Source organism: Prorops nasuta, unplaced genomic scaffold (genome assembly GCF_024137725.1).
Source record: "Prorops nasuta isolate Cenicafe-Biocafe unplaced genomic scaffold, Cenicafe_Pnas_1.2 PNAS00008, whole genome shotgun sequence".
Taxonomy (NCBI): Eukaryota; Metazoa; Arthropoda; class Insecta; order Hymenoptera; family Bethylidae; genus Prorops; species Prorops nasuta.
In genome coordinates, this window is record NW_027116805.1 from 372,066 (window position 1) to 387,506 (window position 15,441).

At 31.7% G+C, this 15,441-nt stretch overlaps 1 protein-coding gene across 4 annotated transcripts in view; it reads right to left on the reverse strand.

Moving 5' to 3' along the window:
* Positions 1-1,200: 1,200 nt before the first annotated feature.
* Positions 1,201-15,441, reverse strand: part of Tk (Tachykinin) — a 42,883-nt gene continuing 28,642 nt past the window's right edge. The window contains exons 1-7 of one of the 4 annotated variants that reach the window (XM_066730465.1): positions 8,752-8,836; positions 6,890-7,067; positions 6,421-6,684; positions 5,411-5,629; positions 5,005-5,221; positions 3,939-4,148; positions 1,201-1,621 (exon numbers count right to left, since the gene is read on the reverse strand). In XM_066730465.1, the coding sequence (XP_066586562.1) occupies positions 1,611-1,621; positions 3,939-4,148; positions 5,005-5,221; positions 5,411-5,629; positions 6,421-6,684; positions 6,890-7,066 (1,098 nt within the window). In that variant the 5' untranslated portion in view covers position 7,067; positions 8,752-8,836 and the 3' untranslated portion in view covers positions 1,201-1,610. Of the gene's footprint in view, positions 1,622-3,938; positions 4,149-4,751; positions 4,860-5,004; positions 5,222-5,410; positions 5,630-6,420; positions 6,685-6,889; positions 7,068-8,751; positions 8,837-15,441 lie in introns of those variants that run through there. The other 3 variants (XM_066730466.1, XM_066730469.1, XM_066730467.1) reach the window with 3 other exon arrangements.

Below are 15,441 nucleotides of genomic sequence, written 5' to 3' on the forward strand. Positions count from 1 at the left end.
TATTATGCAGAATTTGCCATCTTTCTTTAAAGAATTTACATTCCACGATAGTTTCCTTTCTTTGATATCGCTTTTAAAAAATTATTATTGTGAAAGAAAGTTTAGATGGTTATATTGTGCAGTTTAAACGAGCGTTCCCCCTTTAAGTTCTACTAATTTACCATACTTTAGTCATTTATTAAATTCGCAAATTTTAATAGCGCTGAAGCCATGTCCAGCCTCGTTGGTTTCGCTTAGACAAGAAAACCACCCGCAAAAATTGAATTTAACTAATATGACGAATAACAAATAAATTGTTGTTTCAACTACAGTTTTAATCAAAATTGTATCGAAATAAATTATATATATCGATCAACAATGAAGTAAAAATAGCGTAGACAATCAATAAAAAATATAGTAAATAATTTATAGAAAGAGGTAAAAGCATTTCAGTGTTCGCTTATCTGATTTAACATCCAATGTTAATTATTATAAGTGAAATGATACAAAGTAGATCATTAAATATAAAAAATGACTGAAGTATGTTCTCCGCTTACTCTCGCAACGTCAAAGTACACAAATATATTGGACATATCTACCGTTTAACATTCAGAGAAAAATATAATCCCTATCTATCGCGTTATATTAAATACTTTATGTTTACCACTTACCATTAGCTTATACGATCGTTTTATTAGTAGTCTTATTGAGAGATCGAGGACGTTAAAATTTCTTCCTAGCCGCGGACTTATTATTTATTCAAGTTCTAGAAAAAATGGAGTGAAAATAGGGAGAATTTAACATTGTGATTTTGCAAAACGATCGGCTGCGACAAATTACAAAAGGTAGTGATAATACTGATGTAGGCTTTTATTCTAGGACAGTATTGTCCTTTTAATTTTTAATACGATCTCGGAGTAGCTCAGTCGATAAAATAGATAAAAATCATAAATTTCTATTTCGTTATTTTTCCCCTTTTTATCTTTTTTTTCTTCTCCCAGTTTTCCTTCATTTCCGTTATTAATAAATCTTAAAAATAATGTTTTAAATAGTTGTCATTATTGATAGCCTTTAAGTATATAAAATTATAATACAATAGTTTAATTCGATATTTCCCTAACAAAAGTTTCAGTAAAGTCGAAACGGCTCTTTTTTATCGACAGAGCAGCATCGATATCGATTAAATATGTAAGTAGGTGGATATAAATAAAATGCAATTAATTTCAATGTACATGTAAATATATGCATACTGATTAGATTTAAATTGGCATACAAGAGCAAGAAAAATAAAACGTTTGCACTCTATTAAACATTTGAGATATGCAACTGAACGGATAACACCATCTCTCTCTCTCTCTCACACTTTCGCTCACTATCTCCCTTTTCTCTCATTCTTTTCCTATTTTTACCACTTCTTCTTTCTTTTCTCTTATTTTTTCTCATTCTTTATTCCTCTTCTTAACTCAACCCAACAACAACCCTATCCTCTTACTTATTCTCTCTATTTTTCCCCACAACTCGCTCCTTTTTAAGTTAGTTATAATCTTTGTATTATTTTCAACTAGAACAGATTAATAATTATAAAGAAGACGCTTTGCAACCGTGACACAGGACCCCTAAGATTTGTAGCACTACTGCATATCTGAAACAGAGAGAGAGAAAGAGAGAAAAATATAAAAAAAATGATTTTTATTGTCGTTGATTCAAACTCCTGAAAATTCCACAAGCTAGGAAATAAACGAAATTTCTCTGTTCCGCTGAAAATAGAGATACCAGTGGAATTGGTCGTGAAAATTGTACAATCAAATATTGTGACCGAAATTTGTAGGTATCGAGAAATAAATATGAATATCACAGAGTAGCGTTGATGTAAGATTTCAAAATATTGAACTAGCTGCGACGTTAAATCCTTTTTTATTTAACTTTTACTCTTCGAGTTGTGTAAAATAAGCCACGAAAGAATCAGACATTTGAAATAAATTTGGAGATTAGTTTTATGCCGATGTGAATCAACGATTCAAGTTTTAGTACTTTTTAAGTTCACCCAACTAAAATAAGAAATATTACAAATAAATTTTTTAGTATTTTTTGTATTTAATAAATCGACGAAAAAATGAATCGTATTTACTCTGGAACTTTTTTAATTGATGGAAATTTTTTCTAAATAAATATTGTATGAATGCAAATACTTGCACAAATATCTCTGCAATGTACGTATGAAAACATAAAGTGAACATAATCTACATATACCTAAATTACAGATATTATAGTAAACTATTATACAGGACGTTAAAAAATTCGCCTTAACAAATTTCTATAACATTTGTTTATTAGCTACCACTGTATAACTGCATTTAAATAAGTAAAATAAAAATAATATTTGCTCGATATGATTTTCAATACAAATGTTCTTTGTCATTTTTATAGCAGTAACGTTACGAATTTTGCAATATCCTGTATGATATTGTTCTAAAAACGGCAACTATAGAAGATCAGCAAAAAATGTAGACCTATTTCATAAGAAATTTAAATTAATAATGATAAATAATACGATAATTATAAATAGTAAAAGAACAATCGTCAGGATTTAATACACGTTGCAGTGATAGGAGAATAAGGTGTAAACTCGTACAAGTATTATCTAGATAAAAAGAGGACATAAATAAAGAGGGAAGAAGAAAATCTCTTCAATAAAAAAAAATTGACACGAAAAACTCTAAAAAGGTTAAAAAGCCAAAGGGTGAAGGTGAATGTGTATAAGCTTGCATTGCGATTCCATTAAACTTCTTACTCCAGATAAGCGTGACGTAGCTTATTGCATTGCATAGAAAGACTATATTTGACCTTTTATTCCACCAAGTGTTGCACCAAGTTCACCAGAATGTATTTACCAAAGCTCTGCAAACACATCCAAGAAACTTCCCTACGCTAAACTGACGCGACTCCTAATCAGCATTCTTCCCTTCCGTGTTACTTGATAGGCTAAAATTTCTAATGGAAAATAACCTCCCATCTTGAGAAAATTGTACGTGAAAAAAGAAATGCAGTCCCCTTAAATTAAATCTACATATACCATATAGCACACATAAAACAAAATTCCAAAACAAATCGATCGAATTTTATTACTGACTTGCACAAAAGACAGTCTGGATTAACTAGGAATTACTTGATTTATATTGAGACCACAGATGTTTTATTATTTTTATAGCTACACACAAAATTAAAACAGAGCTGGTTCACTTTACTCTGGTTGATTTGATCGATGGTATACTTTTATGTCTGTCTTAATTTCATCGAAGACGGAAAACAAATTAATTATAGCTTAACTTGATCAAAATCCTATGTAACCAGAGTAAAGTGTGCATGCATTGGATTGAGTAAAATTGGAGACGTAGTCGACTAGATGAAAAAAGACAAAGTGACGATGGCCCATTTGATAAAAATTATTATTTATAAAAGAGAATAGAATAGAAGAGAATAGGAAAAAGGAAAGTGTGTCAGAGAGAGAGAGAGAGAGAGAGAGAGAGAGAAAAAAAGATATAGGGAGGAGGACAGAAAGTTTATCTCGTTGAACAATAAGGAATACAGAAAAAGCCTGTGAGACATTTAGATCAGGAAAACAACGACATAGAAAGAGACAGTATTGAGAATGACAAACATTATGAGTTTCTTCAATTGTATCGAATACTCGAATAAGACGACAGACACAAAAAGATGGAAAATATCGAAATCGAAGATGACTGAGAGAAGAGGAAGTAGAATAGGCTTCATTATTCCCTATAGAAGGGAAGATTGGTCATAGTGACGTCATATGCAAAATTTGTTGAACCGCTGTGACGTCATTATGCCAAATTAGCAGCCTAAGAAGTAGAAGAGCACAGATGAGGTGTTAAGACTTTTCAAAAACAGGTTTCATCGAGTAGAAAATGATTTTTCATAGGATTTTCAAGGAGAATTACCTAATGCCATCGATGTGCCGGTATTCCTGCCGGTCCCCTCCATGCTAACAATGAAATTCCGTTCGTCATCTTCATCCTGAGGATTCCACCTTTTGCCTCTTACCCCTATGAATCGCCCCCGCACCTCCCACCGTGGATTTTTCTTACCCCTCAAACCGAAATTGTCGATGGGCGATCGCTTTACGAATTGCATGAATCTCCTAGAAAATCCTAACGGAAATACAAGGAGGACGAGTACCATCAATTTTTACCCCCTTCGTCAAAGAATACTTTCAGTCTCACAAAAAATTTACAATAATAAAAATTTATCAATACTGTCAATTAATTTAATAATTAAGTTTGTAAAAAAAATTGAAAAAACATGGCGGAACCTCTTATTTTTATATCATTTTTAACCCTTTGAGGAGCTGTGTGTCATATACAAATTCTCTTTGCACTTTTTGTGAGTATTCTAATAATATTTTAGAGTTCCTATGGAGATAAATTACTTTTTAGACTCTAAGGTATATAAGTTATATAAGCTATATGCAAAAAATAACGTGGATTGTTAATGTAAATATTTCTTATAAGCAAACAAAGTTAGAGAAAATGTCGTCGTATTTTACAAAAAAAATTAGGTTTTTATTGCGATTACTTATTGTTCTGATTATTTTTTTCAAAATATTTATTATAGTATTATAATATTTTTTTTCAACATTTTCAGCACCTTCTTTTTTCGCAAAAAGTTTAATTACGTCTTTCGTTCCGGATTACGTAAAAAGGGAATGCAGAAGTAGATCACATTTTTCTCAAAAAATAAGTCATCGGGCGAAATGTTATATATGCTAATTTCTTTTATTTAATATCGTCGTTTTATATTACATCGACCATTATGATCTTTGAAATTGTGACGTCAGATTCGCAAGTAGCGACCCCAAATACCTATAAAACCATTATGAAATTTCTTTAATCTTTTAGAAAAATATTCCCCTCAAAGGGTTAAAATATGAAAGGTTAAAAATGTACAGGGAAAAGGTGACAATCAAATGAACTTTTCTGAAAAAAGGGACGAAGAGTCATATCTTACCTGGATACGGTGTATATGGTCTTGACTCTGTTACGAGGTCCCTAAAAGCGGTCCTTTTACCTCTCATTCCTTGAAAACCCGTAGATGATGCTCGCTTATCGATATCTTTTTTTCCTCGCATACCTTGAAAACCCATGGCTGCTTTCTTCTCGAAATCCATTGGCTCCGCCAAATAGTCTACGTAATTTTCAAACGTGTCCTTTTTACCCCTCATCCCCTATTAATCATATTTATTATTTTTAATGTAACGATTAATGATCTTATTATTAATTACAATCAAATGCTTCCATTGCATGGTCAATCAATAAATTAAATTTAATTGTTTCAGACATTACCATAAGATTTGATATTAATTGAAGCTATTCAATTCAAAAGTGGTCTATGTTAATTAAAAAGTTGAACAAACCTGAAAACCCATAGCTCTTTTTTCAACTGCCTCCAAATCATCGAGGGTAGGATTCTTGTCCCAAATATCTTTAAACCCTATAGGAGATTTTCTTTCCCATTCAGGTAAACGTTCATTTTTCTTTCCACGCATTCCTTGAAATCCCATCATCGATGCTCTCTTTTCATGATCCTCTGGTAGTTCCAATAAGTACGATCGTTTCTCCAATTCGTCCAACACCTAATTACATTAATAATAATTAAGCCTACATCTGTACAATTTTCAAAGTATGAACAAATAACAATGTAATAGAAGTTTCTTTAACAAAACATCAATAAAATAATATTTATTTTCTTTTAAAATTAATCCACGAAGTAAAACCGTTTAAAAGTTTTTCTTAAAGTTATGATACGAAAGTTTGCTGTATAAAAAATGTCTGGTTTCCATCATGGTACTTTATAATGTATATATTTCATTAAAAACTATATGAACGATGTAAATGTATAACGCAACATTAATATAATTGCTTGATGAAAATGAAATATAACAATTATTTATGTGAAAATGTATTGCTGTTTAATCTATTTTAATAAATTAAATGTTAAGGATGAAGAGAGGAAAGTAAAAAAGAAGTGAAATAAGGTTTTTTTCAGAAGCTGAAGTGGAAGCTCCTATCTATGCAAAAAGGGAGGATGGTCCATCAGAGAAATCTGATAGGAACTGGCAAAGGAGAAGTAAGAAAATAAAATAAAAGTTGTATTTATATTTACACTTTCCAAGGATATTTTGGTTTATATAAATAGAGCAATAGTTTAAATAAAAACCTATGAAATTTGTATGAACTTTATCAAAGTAAATGTTACATGTGAAGGGAAGAAAGTGAAAGTAAAGTAGAATTAGAATTAAGTAAGGGGGGAGAGAGGTCAAGTAAAAGCTCCTATCTATGCAGAAGAGTAAGATGGTCTATCGAAGAAATCTGATTGAAACTGGCAAAGGAGAATGAAGAAAATAAAATTTGTGTCTAAACTTACCCTTTCCAGAGACTTCTTCCCTCTCATTCCCTGAAATCCCATCGGTGCGCGTTTGTAAAACTCCTCACCATCTTGTGTCTTCTTCCCTCTCATTCCCTGAAATCCCATTGGTGCACGTTTATCGAAATCCTCGAATTTCGGCACCATACCGTTTTTATTGTTGTTCACTCTCCCCAATCCTATTGGCACGCGCCTCCCTAAATCGTCACGCGGCAGCAGACTCACCCGTATACCTGGCAACTCGTCTTTTTTCCCACGCATACCCTAAAATAATAATATTATTTTATCTATGCAAAATTAAAATTTTTTATTTATATTTAATTATAATAGTTCCATTATTAATGTAATAATTGCTGATGCATATTTATGTAGAATTTTGTAATATGATTAATCTATTCCGTGACAAAACTCATTATGCATATATGTATTAGTCTTAATTATTAAAAATTAACAAGTCGCAGTTTCGAACCTGGAAACCCATCATTGCCCGTTTTGAAATTTCATCATGACCATCAGGCTTGAAATCCCTTTTCCCTCGCATTGCCTTAAATCCCGTTAATGCTCTTTTTTCAACATTGGACGGCGACTCTTCTGCATACGACGAGAAAATCGACACGGCCAAGATCAACAAATGATTGATGTTCATTCTGTAAATGATAAAAATAACCAGTTCAGTAAAAACAAATCCTCTACCATTGGAATAAAAGAATATTTAGTTGATCAGAAAAGACAAAATTGATAAAGTTGTTAATTCCATTTTTATGAATTTCATATTGTTATACCATTGGTCGGATTATATTTTATAATTTGTATCATAATCGAAATACGGAAGAAACAATGATAAAATTGTCAGGAGGAGGACAAGAAGGAAATAAAAATTAGTAAGTTTATTGAAATCGTATATCTATGGTCACTGAAGAGATGACATGGCTGCTTCAAAAATTCGCCAGGAATTCCTATGATAGAAAAGGGAAGTACCAATCTGAACTCTTCAAGGTATCCATTTTCTGCGAGAGCAATTTTCACGATGAAATCCCAGCTATAAATCGTTTTAAAGAGCAGCCAATAAATTGCACTGATAACTTAGTCAAGTTGCAACCAATTATTACAACCGCCTTCAATTAATTGATTTTAATGACTATTCCATAAAAAGACATAGAGCCACATATTGGGCAATCAATCTCATGAACGATTAATTGTATTTCTGTGCACAATAATTATTCATTAAAAATATGTACTTTATTTGTTACTAATCAGTCTCTGGTATCTTGCTGGTTTATGTTTTTTAATAATTTACACAAATTTGAAATTTAATAAATGAATAATTTACTATTTCAAGTATAAATTAGTTGGAATAAATTAGAGACTTAGTTATCATCTTGCATTTATTTAATATTTTCTACTCACTGGATTGAATTATTATAGTATTTAAAGCTATAACCTATTAAGTATTGGCTTCAATTAACAAATAATTTCCTAAACAGAACATTCGTGTGTCGTGGGTCGCAAGTTTACTCGCTTCCTACATCCAGCTGACGTTTCATAGGTACAGAACGCTAGCCTAACCGAATAGACTTCGCTGGACAATCAAATACCGTTACGTGACCCGTCTATAAATTAATTAGCCACTAACGAACAACCAAATTGCTCGCTTGCGACATTTCTACCTTCATTTCTACAAACTTCCAACTCTTTTAAAAGCTCTCAACTTCTCGTATTTTCATGCATGGATCAAAATTTTAATAAGACAATTAATTGGAAACTATCATGAAAAAAATAATATATAAATATGCTCTAAAACTAAATATTTAAATATTAGATATTTTTTACGCCATTCTTGTTCCAATATTACTTTTTATAATCACAATGACTTCTTACAATGAATTATATGTATATCTACATAATACAAAATCACATTTTTCTGAATTGCGCTACTTATTTAGTTAAATAATTTAACACAATTATTGTTTTTTGCTATAACGTTTAAGAAAGAGAGCATGGACATTAAAGAATGCTAGCAATATTAATAAAAACTTGTTGTGAAAAAGAGTAATATCTCAACATTTTCTAAATAAAAAAATCCTTGTTTTTGTAAACATTGTAACTAATCGTAATACAATATTTGATAATTCCAGAACCACGTAATGAAATAAAATTACTTTTTCTTTAATCAATTTAATTTATTTCTAAAAAAATGTATAACTATTAGAAATGTTCTGTTATTTATGTAAGCCGTTGTTATATACTTTCCATCGAAACAATATGGTGTCTATTACCAGTGCAAACTTATGGTAGAAACTCATAACGAATAGTAAAATACAAGTAACTTACTTTGCGAAGAATATAGACCAGACTGCGCTATTGGACCGTCTTGCCCCTAGCTTCTTGATGGAATATCCAACGCTGATCAAATATACTACGTAAGATGACAGAATAAATGCACTTTAACGAAAGATTTGCAACATTTTTATTATCCATTGTTTCAAAGAAATTAATGGTCCGTTACTAGTTAGCCTAACAGTTGCAGGAATGAAAACAAAATCTTCCTTAGAGCGAATATTATTGTGTATGTAAATATATAGCTCAGTCAATCAAGAAGAAAACGAGCATTTAATAGTAATGGTATCGGGAAAAAATAATTGTTTCAATAAGTATTTCTTTTTTTCTTGTCTAGGCAGTCGATGAAGATGTGTGTGAGTGACCACAATAATCATAAATTTCATTTAAACAATGCATAGTAAAAGCATGGTATAATCTTCCATCAAAATGCCATTCTTGATTGGTATTCGATCGACTAAACTTAATGGCGTTTGATTTTTCATCAAGATTAAGTAATTCAGCCTACACTACTTTGAAAGTAAGTTTCACTATATACCATTAATCTTATCACTATTGTTTGTTTGTTCTCCTAATATATTCGTATTACATCCATATGCATGTGAGAGTAGTTTTATCTTAATGTTGAAGTTAGAAGTGTAAGTTTATTACTTTTGCATTTATTAAAATAATTTTATTATTTTAGGTTATAAATTTTTGTATATAAGTATTTTTTATAAAAAGCATTAGCCAATTATGGAAAATTAACGGGTTGGAAAATATGATTTAGCTGCACATTCTTTACTGAAACGTGGCATCTATACTACACGCGCAATTGATGCCTGGCTGTACTGATAGGAAGCAGGGATGAAAAGTAGAGCATAGAGAGATAGATAAAGAAATTGAAAGAGAGAGAGAGAGAAAGAGAGAGAAGTGTAAAGAGAGCGAATATCAGACTATCAGATACCAGTTCAATGTTAGCAGAAACTGTGTACGATATTAATAACTTCGCTCGTTCTACTCCTATCTTGATTTCAGTTGCGTGGAGCATGAGTTCTGCTATTATATTTTGTATCTTGAGTAAACTTTGATATCGCTTTATTAAGTATGACCATTTCTACGCTACTTTATGTCATCTCTTAATGAATGTATCGTCCGGAAATGTGCTGACAGTACCCAACGTACTGTTTAGTTATATCTGTAAGCGCAACATGTCCAGAAACTGAACGACTCATCGCGAATACAGGTAATTCCAAAGAACTGAGATTTTACCAGGATTTATTCGATTTCTCAAAATAAATTTGTTCACGTTCACCTTTATAGCTTTACGTTTCAGGTTTTTCTTAGTCCAACCACGTTACCACCATAATATCCTTGATTAACCGTGATAATATTCCTTTCCGCAAATGTCAAACTCTTCTTTAGCTATTACAATTAAAAAGTAAATATTGGCAAATAGGTCGATCAGATAGGTAAGAGGGAAATTGTATAATGAAGAATTGTTTAAGGAGAAAGAAGATATTGTAAAAGTAGGAAAATAAAGAGAGAGAAGAGAAAATGAGGGATAAGATCAAAGTGTAAATGATGGGAAGGGAAGTATAGGGTAAAAGAGAGAATAGATCTCTCGAAGGGCCAGGGAAGGGGGAGGGAGATGAAAAAAAGGAAAGCGGAAGAAAGGTATAGAAGGTTGGTGGAAAATACAAGAAGGTGCGAAAAGATGGGAAGAGGTATAAAAAGGAAAATAAGGTAGTGGAAAAGGAGAAGAGGGCAGAAAAGGAAAGCCGGTGTGGATAAAGGGTTGCAACTATTAAGAGGTAAATCGAGCGGCTCAACTAGCCGACATAAAAGCGACGAATCCGTGGTTTACTGGGATAAAACTGGTAGTGTGTTGGTAATCCAACAGTGATCGCTTTTCACTCATGTTGGTCTCTGTGTGGGTCCTATATCTGTGAGCTTAGTACAGTGGCAAATCGTTTCTCTCCACGGTCCAGTCACTCGTGTAATCGCTGTAAGCGATCCAATTCGACGCGAGCTCCACTTAAAGTCGGCCATACCTCTCACCATCAAACTATTTTTCATCGAAAATACACCATCCATATCAAACAACGAATTGAATACATTGAAACTTTCTTCTATCCTTATTGCTTCAAAAAATAAAACTATATGATTTCGTTATAATAAAATCAATTGTAAATTATATATAGGATATGTTAATAAAAAAGATTACGTAAGATTTGTATGAAGGGTCGATACAAGCGGTACAATAATGCAAACCAACGATAGTAAGTAAACAATATTTTGATATGGCATAATCTATCATTTGAACAATGACTCAGAAGCTTATCGTAACTAGAACGATGTATCGATTCATTGATAATTCAGCAAGCTGCTTGATGAGAAAAGTTTCGCTACCCTGAAATTTCAGATTTAAAGGCTTGTTTACTTATCCCTCTATCTACCTACGATACCAAGGGAACATTGTTTTATTCAAACGCCTTAATTCTTGGCAAAGATACGACCTCTTGATAAAACTATGAATTTGTTAAGAAACATATACCATAATTCAATCCATTGAAATTTTCTGTTAAATTTTTCAAACTTTTTCATCCTATCTTTAATTAAAATCAAATATTTACCAAGAAGCTTATCAATAGATCGGACAATCGACCCTAATAGTTGAATTGCCCAATCAAATCTCATCCTTTTTCTACCCACAAGCCCATCGTATTAATTATTGAGGAACACCCCTAACTACGGTCAGATTTAAGAGCTCTTCAAGAATTCACCCAATTATAAATGAATGATTGTTTACGTGGTCAATTAAAATTGCCTTAAACTTAACTTTATTCTTATAAAAACTCAAAATGAGTGTTTACGCGATATTTAATAATTTATTAATATAAATTAAATTTATAATAATATTCTTCACAGTATTGACCCTTTTACGGAATCAAGTGTAAACAGGTAGTATACGTTTATCATGGAATTTATTATGTGCAACTTCCTTCTAGATGTCAACTATTTTCGCACAATCATATTGGAAACCCGCGTGCGCCGCGTAGGTTTCTTGTACGCAACTATCGAAAGTAAGCCTTTGACAGTGCCCCTACCTATGTCTCTTAAATGTACAATTAAAACTTTTAATAATCAAACATATGCTTTCTTTAAACTAAAGGATTATATTTTTTAAATATTCAGTGGGGTTTTTAAGGGAAGTCAAAGGATTACATGGTACGTAAATATGTGAGATAAATTCCGTGTGTGGCGAGCTTGCAAGTGGCTGTCTCATTCCGGAAATATCACAGAGATTGCATGACGTGTCACCCTTGCGATTCGTCACCGCACATATTGACTATGTGTAACGGTAAATAACAAGCCACGGAACTACGGTTTATCCTGTACGCAGCTTTCCATTTTCTTGCACAACTAACTTTTAGCCTACAAATACACCCAATCCACGTATCAAATCTATTCTTGTAAATTAATATGAGAACCTTGCCATTGTTAAATTTGTCTCACCATCTTTTAAGAAATGGTCACATTTTTTAAATTGAAAAAGTCAATTATACGTTAAAAATCAATGTTCTTAGTTGTACATGAATTAATATTGTTTATTTATTATTACTACTAATATTATTGCACAATATTATTACAAATAATATTTTATGCATAAAGTTATTATAGTATAATTAATAGAGCATTGCTTTATTTGGATTAACATTATTGCGTGAAAACTTCAAGCAATGATTTTCAATGATACAGTAATTGTTATTATTCTAATTGAAATGGAAAATAATTTTGTGTAAAGTAAAACAGAGAGCTTTGGTCAAAGGGTAAAAGGACTCACGGAGCGTAAATTTGCCGTGCTCTGCGTCCACAATGGTTAAATATTTACGCTTATACCGGATGTATTATTAATTAATTCCATTAATAATATAGACCTTCCTTTTCATGCACTCTCCTGATTCTGCTCGCCTATGGAATTTAACGAATTTTGTGAGGTAACACGAAGCTACGATGAATTTTTCAAGCTACCAAGTAGAAATAAGCTGTAACTCACTTATGCTTAATACTTTCCTGTCATTATGAGCAATCGGCTTAAGTAACAGACAAGAACAAACATTATGTTGATAAAATTTACTCCGCGCTTATACTTAAATTTATAAAAAAATAAAAGAAAATTCTAGTTACTAGTATATTTATACATCTTTTTATAATTTATTTTGGTTTACTGAATTTATCACACCATAAGGAAAAGTGTTTTATTTTTTTTAATTATTTTATTTATCAAGTTGAGAGGATTAATTGATGAACAAAAATGTTCGATTGTTCGATACCACATAATTTTTTCAGAGATTGTGTTTGCCAGCAGCAATGTGAAATGTTCAAGTAGAGCTTACAGGAGAATTTTACCAGTAAAATGTAATGTGAGGGGGAGGAAGGAGGAAAAGGAGAGGGAATATTAGGTTCGAAGCCATTGTCTATTGAGAAGCATTTATCTTCGTTCTATTTCTGCAAGACACAATCCGTATTTTTACTTGTGTCTGCGTCGTTTGTGTTTGTGTGTTGCGTGTTGTATTGCAACAATAGTCATCCAAGCCGCCCAGGCAAAACCGTGTCAGGCTCCTATCTTTAATTACAAATAAGCCCATACTGAAACATTCTGAATAGTCAAGGAATATTCATTTCTCTCTTTTATAGCTTAGAAACTTTATTATTCCATTCCCATTCAACAATAAATCTGAGGAGATTTTCTCTTTAAGCGCCAATTTCTCCGCAACTACAAAAAGAAAACACTTAATTTCTTATTAAAATTATGTTTAAGATATTTGTGATTAATCTGAAAACTTATAGGAATATTCTTTTAATTTTTAAGAAATCCTTTTAAACTTTTTCCAATTTTGGAAAAAATTAAATTAAACTTCCAAAGGGGAAAATAATATATTGGAAAGTTTAAAAGTGTCCTATATTAATGAAACGCCTTTATATTTATGAAAATCTATCATATATGATATTTAAGACGTCATTATGTTTTAGTTTTATGTCTTAATTTTGATCGTTGCATTTTTATGGAGCAAAATCGAACAAAGTTTTCGAGGCTATTGAACAATTTCTCGATAGACGATACACGTGCATGTTCGATGTCAATTTATGCTCAACGGAATTTTACATTAAACATAAATGCCTTTTATATGTTCTCGCGAGTGGGTAAAGGGTGGGTGTGCAGGGATTGAAAGTTTCGCATGTCCCAGAGGATACTTGTAAAAATTGTTCTCGCACTGTCGGACTTCTTCGACGCAGACACATTTCCGGACAAAGAAAACGTAACTCGATTTGTCGATTCAACAACTCGATTCTGAAAGGAATTCGATGGACAATTGCTGACAAATGGGAAATATCAAATAGCGAAATAAGACATTTAATTCTCAATCACTATCGAAAAGCTCGGCAGGAAAATATTTCATTCTAAAACCATTGCAAATTTGAAATATTTTTTAATAGAGTTATATATAGAAATATGAGATAATTTTGCTTGCTGACTCTTAGAAAATTTTATAATAATCTTAATAAACTAAATTAATTATGTAACACATTGTACCTGACAGCAACCAAATAAGCTAAAGTCGATGATGTGCTGACTAACTTTATTCCTGGCGTGAGAAGTCAGTACAAAGTTAGTGTAAATACACCCACACGTTTACTGAGCCAAATTTGCGAATACCGACAGTTTACCAGTTTGAGAGGAAATCGTACAAGTTATGGATATACGCTGAATAGCAATGGAGGTTAGCAGAAATCAAATTATCTCATCGAATGTGAAATCTCCATCATTTTGGTGCCACCCCACCTACCCTCTCCTCCAATCATCAATTTTAAAAGTTATACCACTCCGATAACTTTGATCGTTCTATCGCAGTGCAATTTTTTAGCTTGTTTAAAAGTAAAATACCAAATTTTTATTTCGGCACTAGACCTAAAATAATATTTATTAAATAAATATTTTGTTGTAATTAAAGAAACCAAATTATATGATATTTTTTAATGGAAGAAATTTTATGATTTTTATTTATCACACAGCTTTTCATATCTCTATGAAGATTTAAACAAATTGAAGCTGGGACATGAACTTATATACTGCATTTTTATCTTTGAAGTGTATTGACCAATTAGTTAAATATAATTAATTAATATTTATCGGAAATTTCATTTTCCACTGGGATAGGGCGGAAATTGAGAGAAATAATATGATATCGAAAGGATAATATGACAAATTCACTCAGCTTACAAATTGACTGTGACACGATTTCAGTGAATTGCGGGAACAATAACCCACTGAGTGGTATTAGTGAAAAATTCCATTTTATAAATTGGAGGGAACGACTCCGAAGAAAACGCTTAAGAATTAATCGATGAGAATAAAACATCGTGTCCTTCATCCCAAATCCCCGAGGACCTAACCTGAATTGACTCGTTACAAGAGGACAATAATTATTCCCTTGTAATTGCAAGAAACGGCAGATCTAATTATTTAATTTGCTCTTATAGAAATTAACCACCATTAAATATTAAATTTCATTTGTTTACTCTAAAAAATACTATAATTCATTGTAATTACTGAATTACCCTTCCTATATAATAGCTCACTTCTCAAAATCTTTAAATATTACAAAAATGAACAAAGGTTACAAAAATTACTGCCCAACA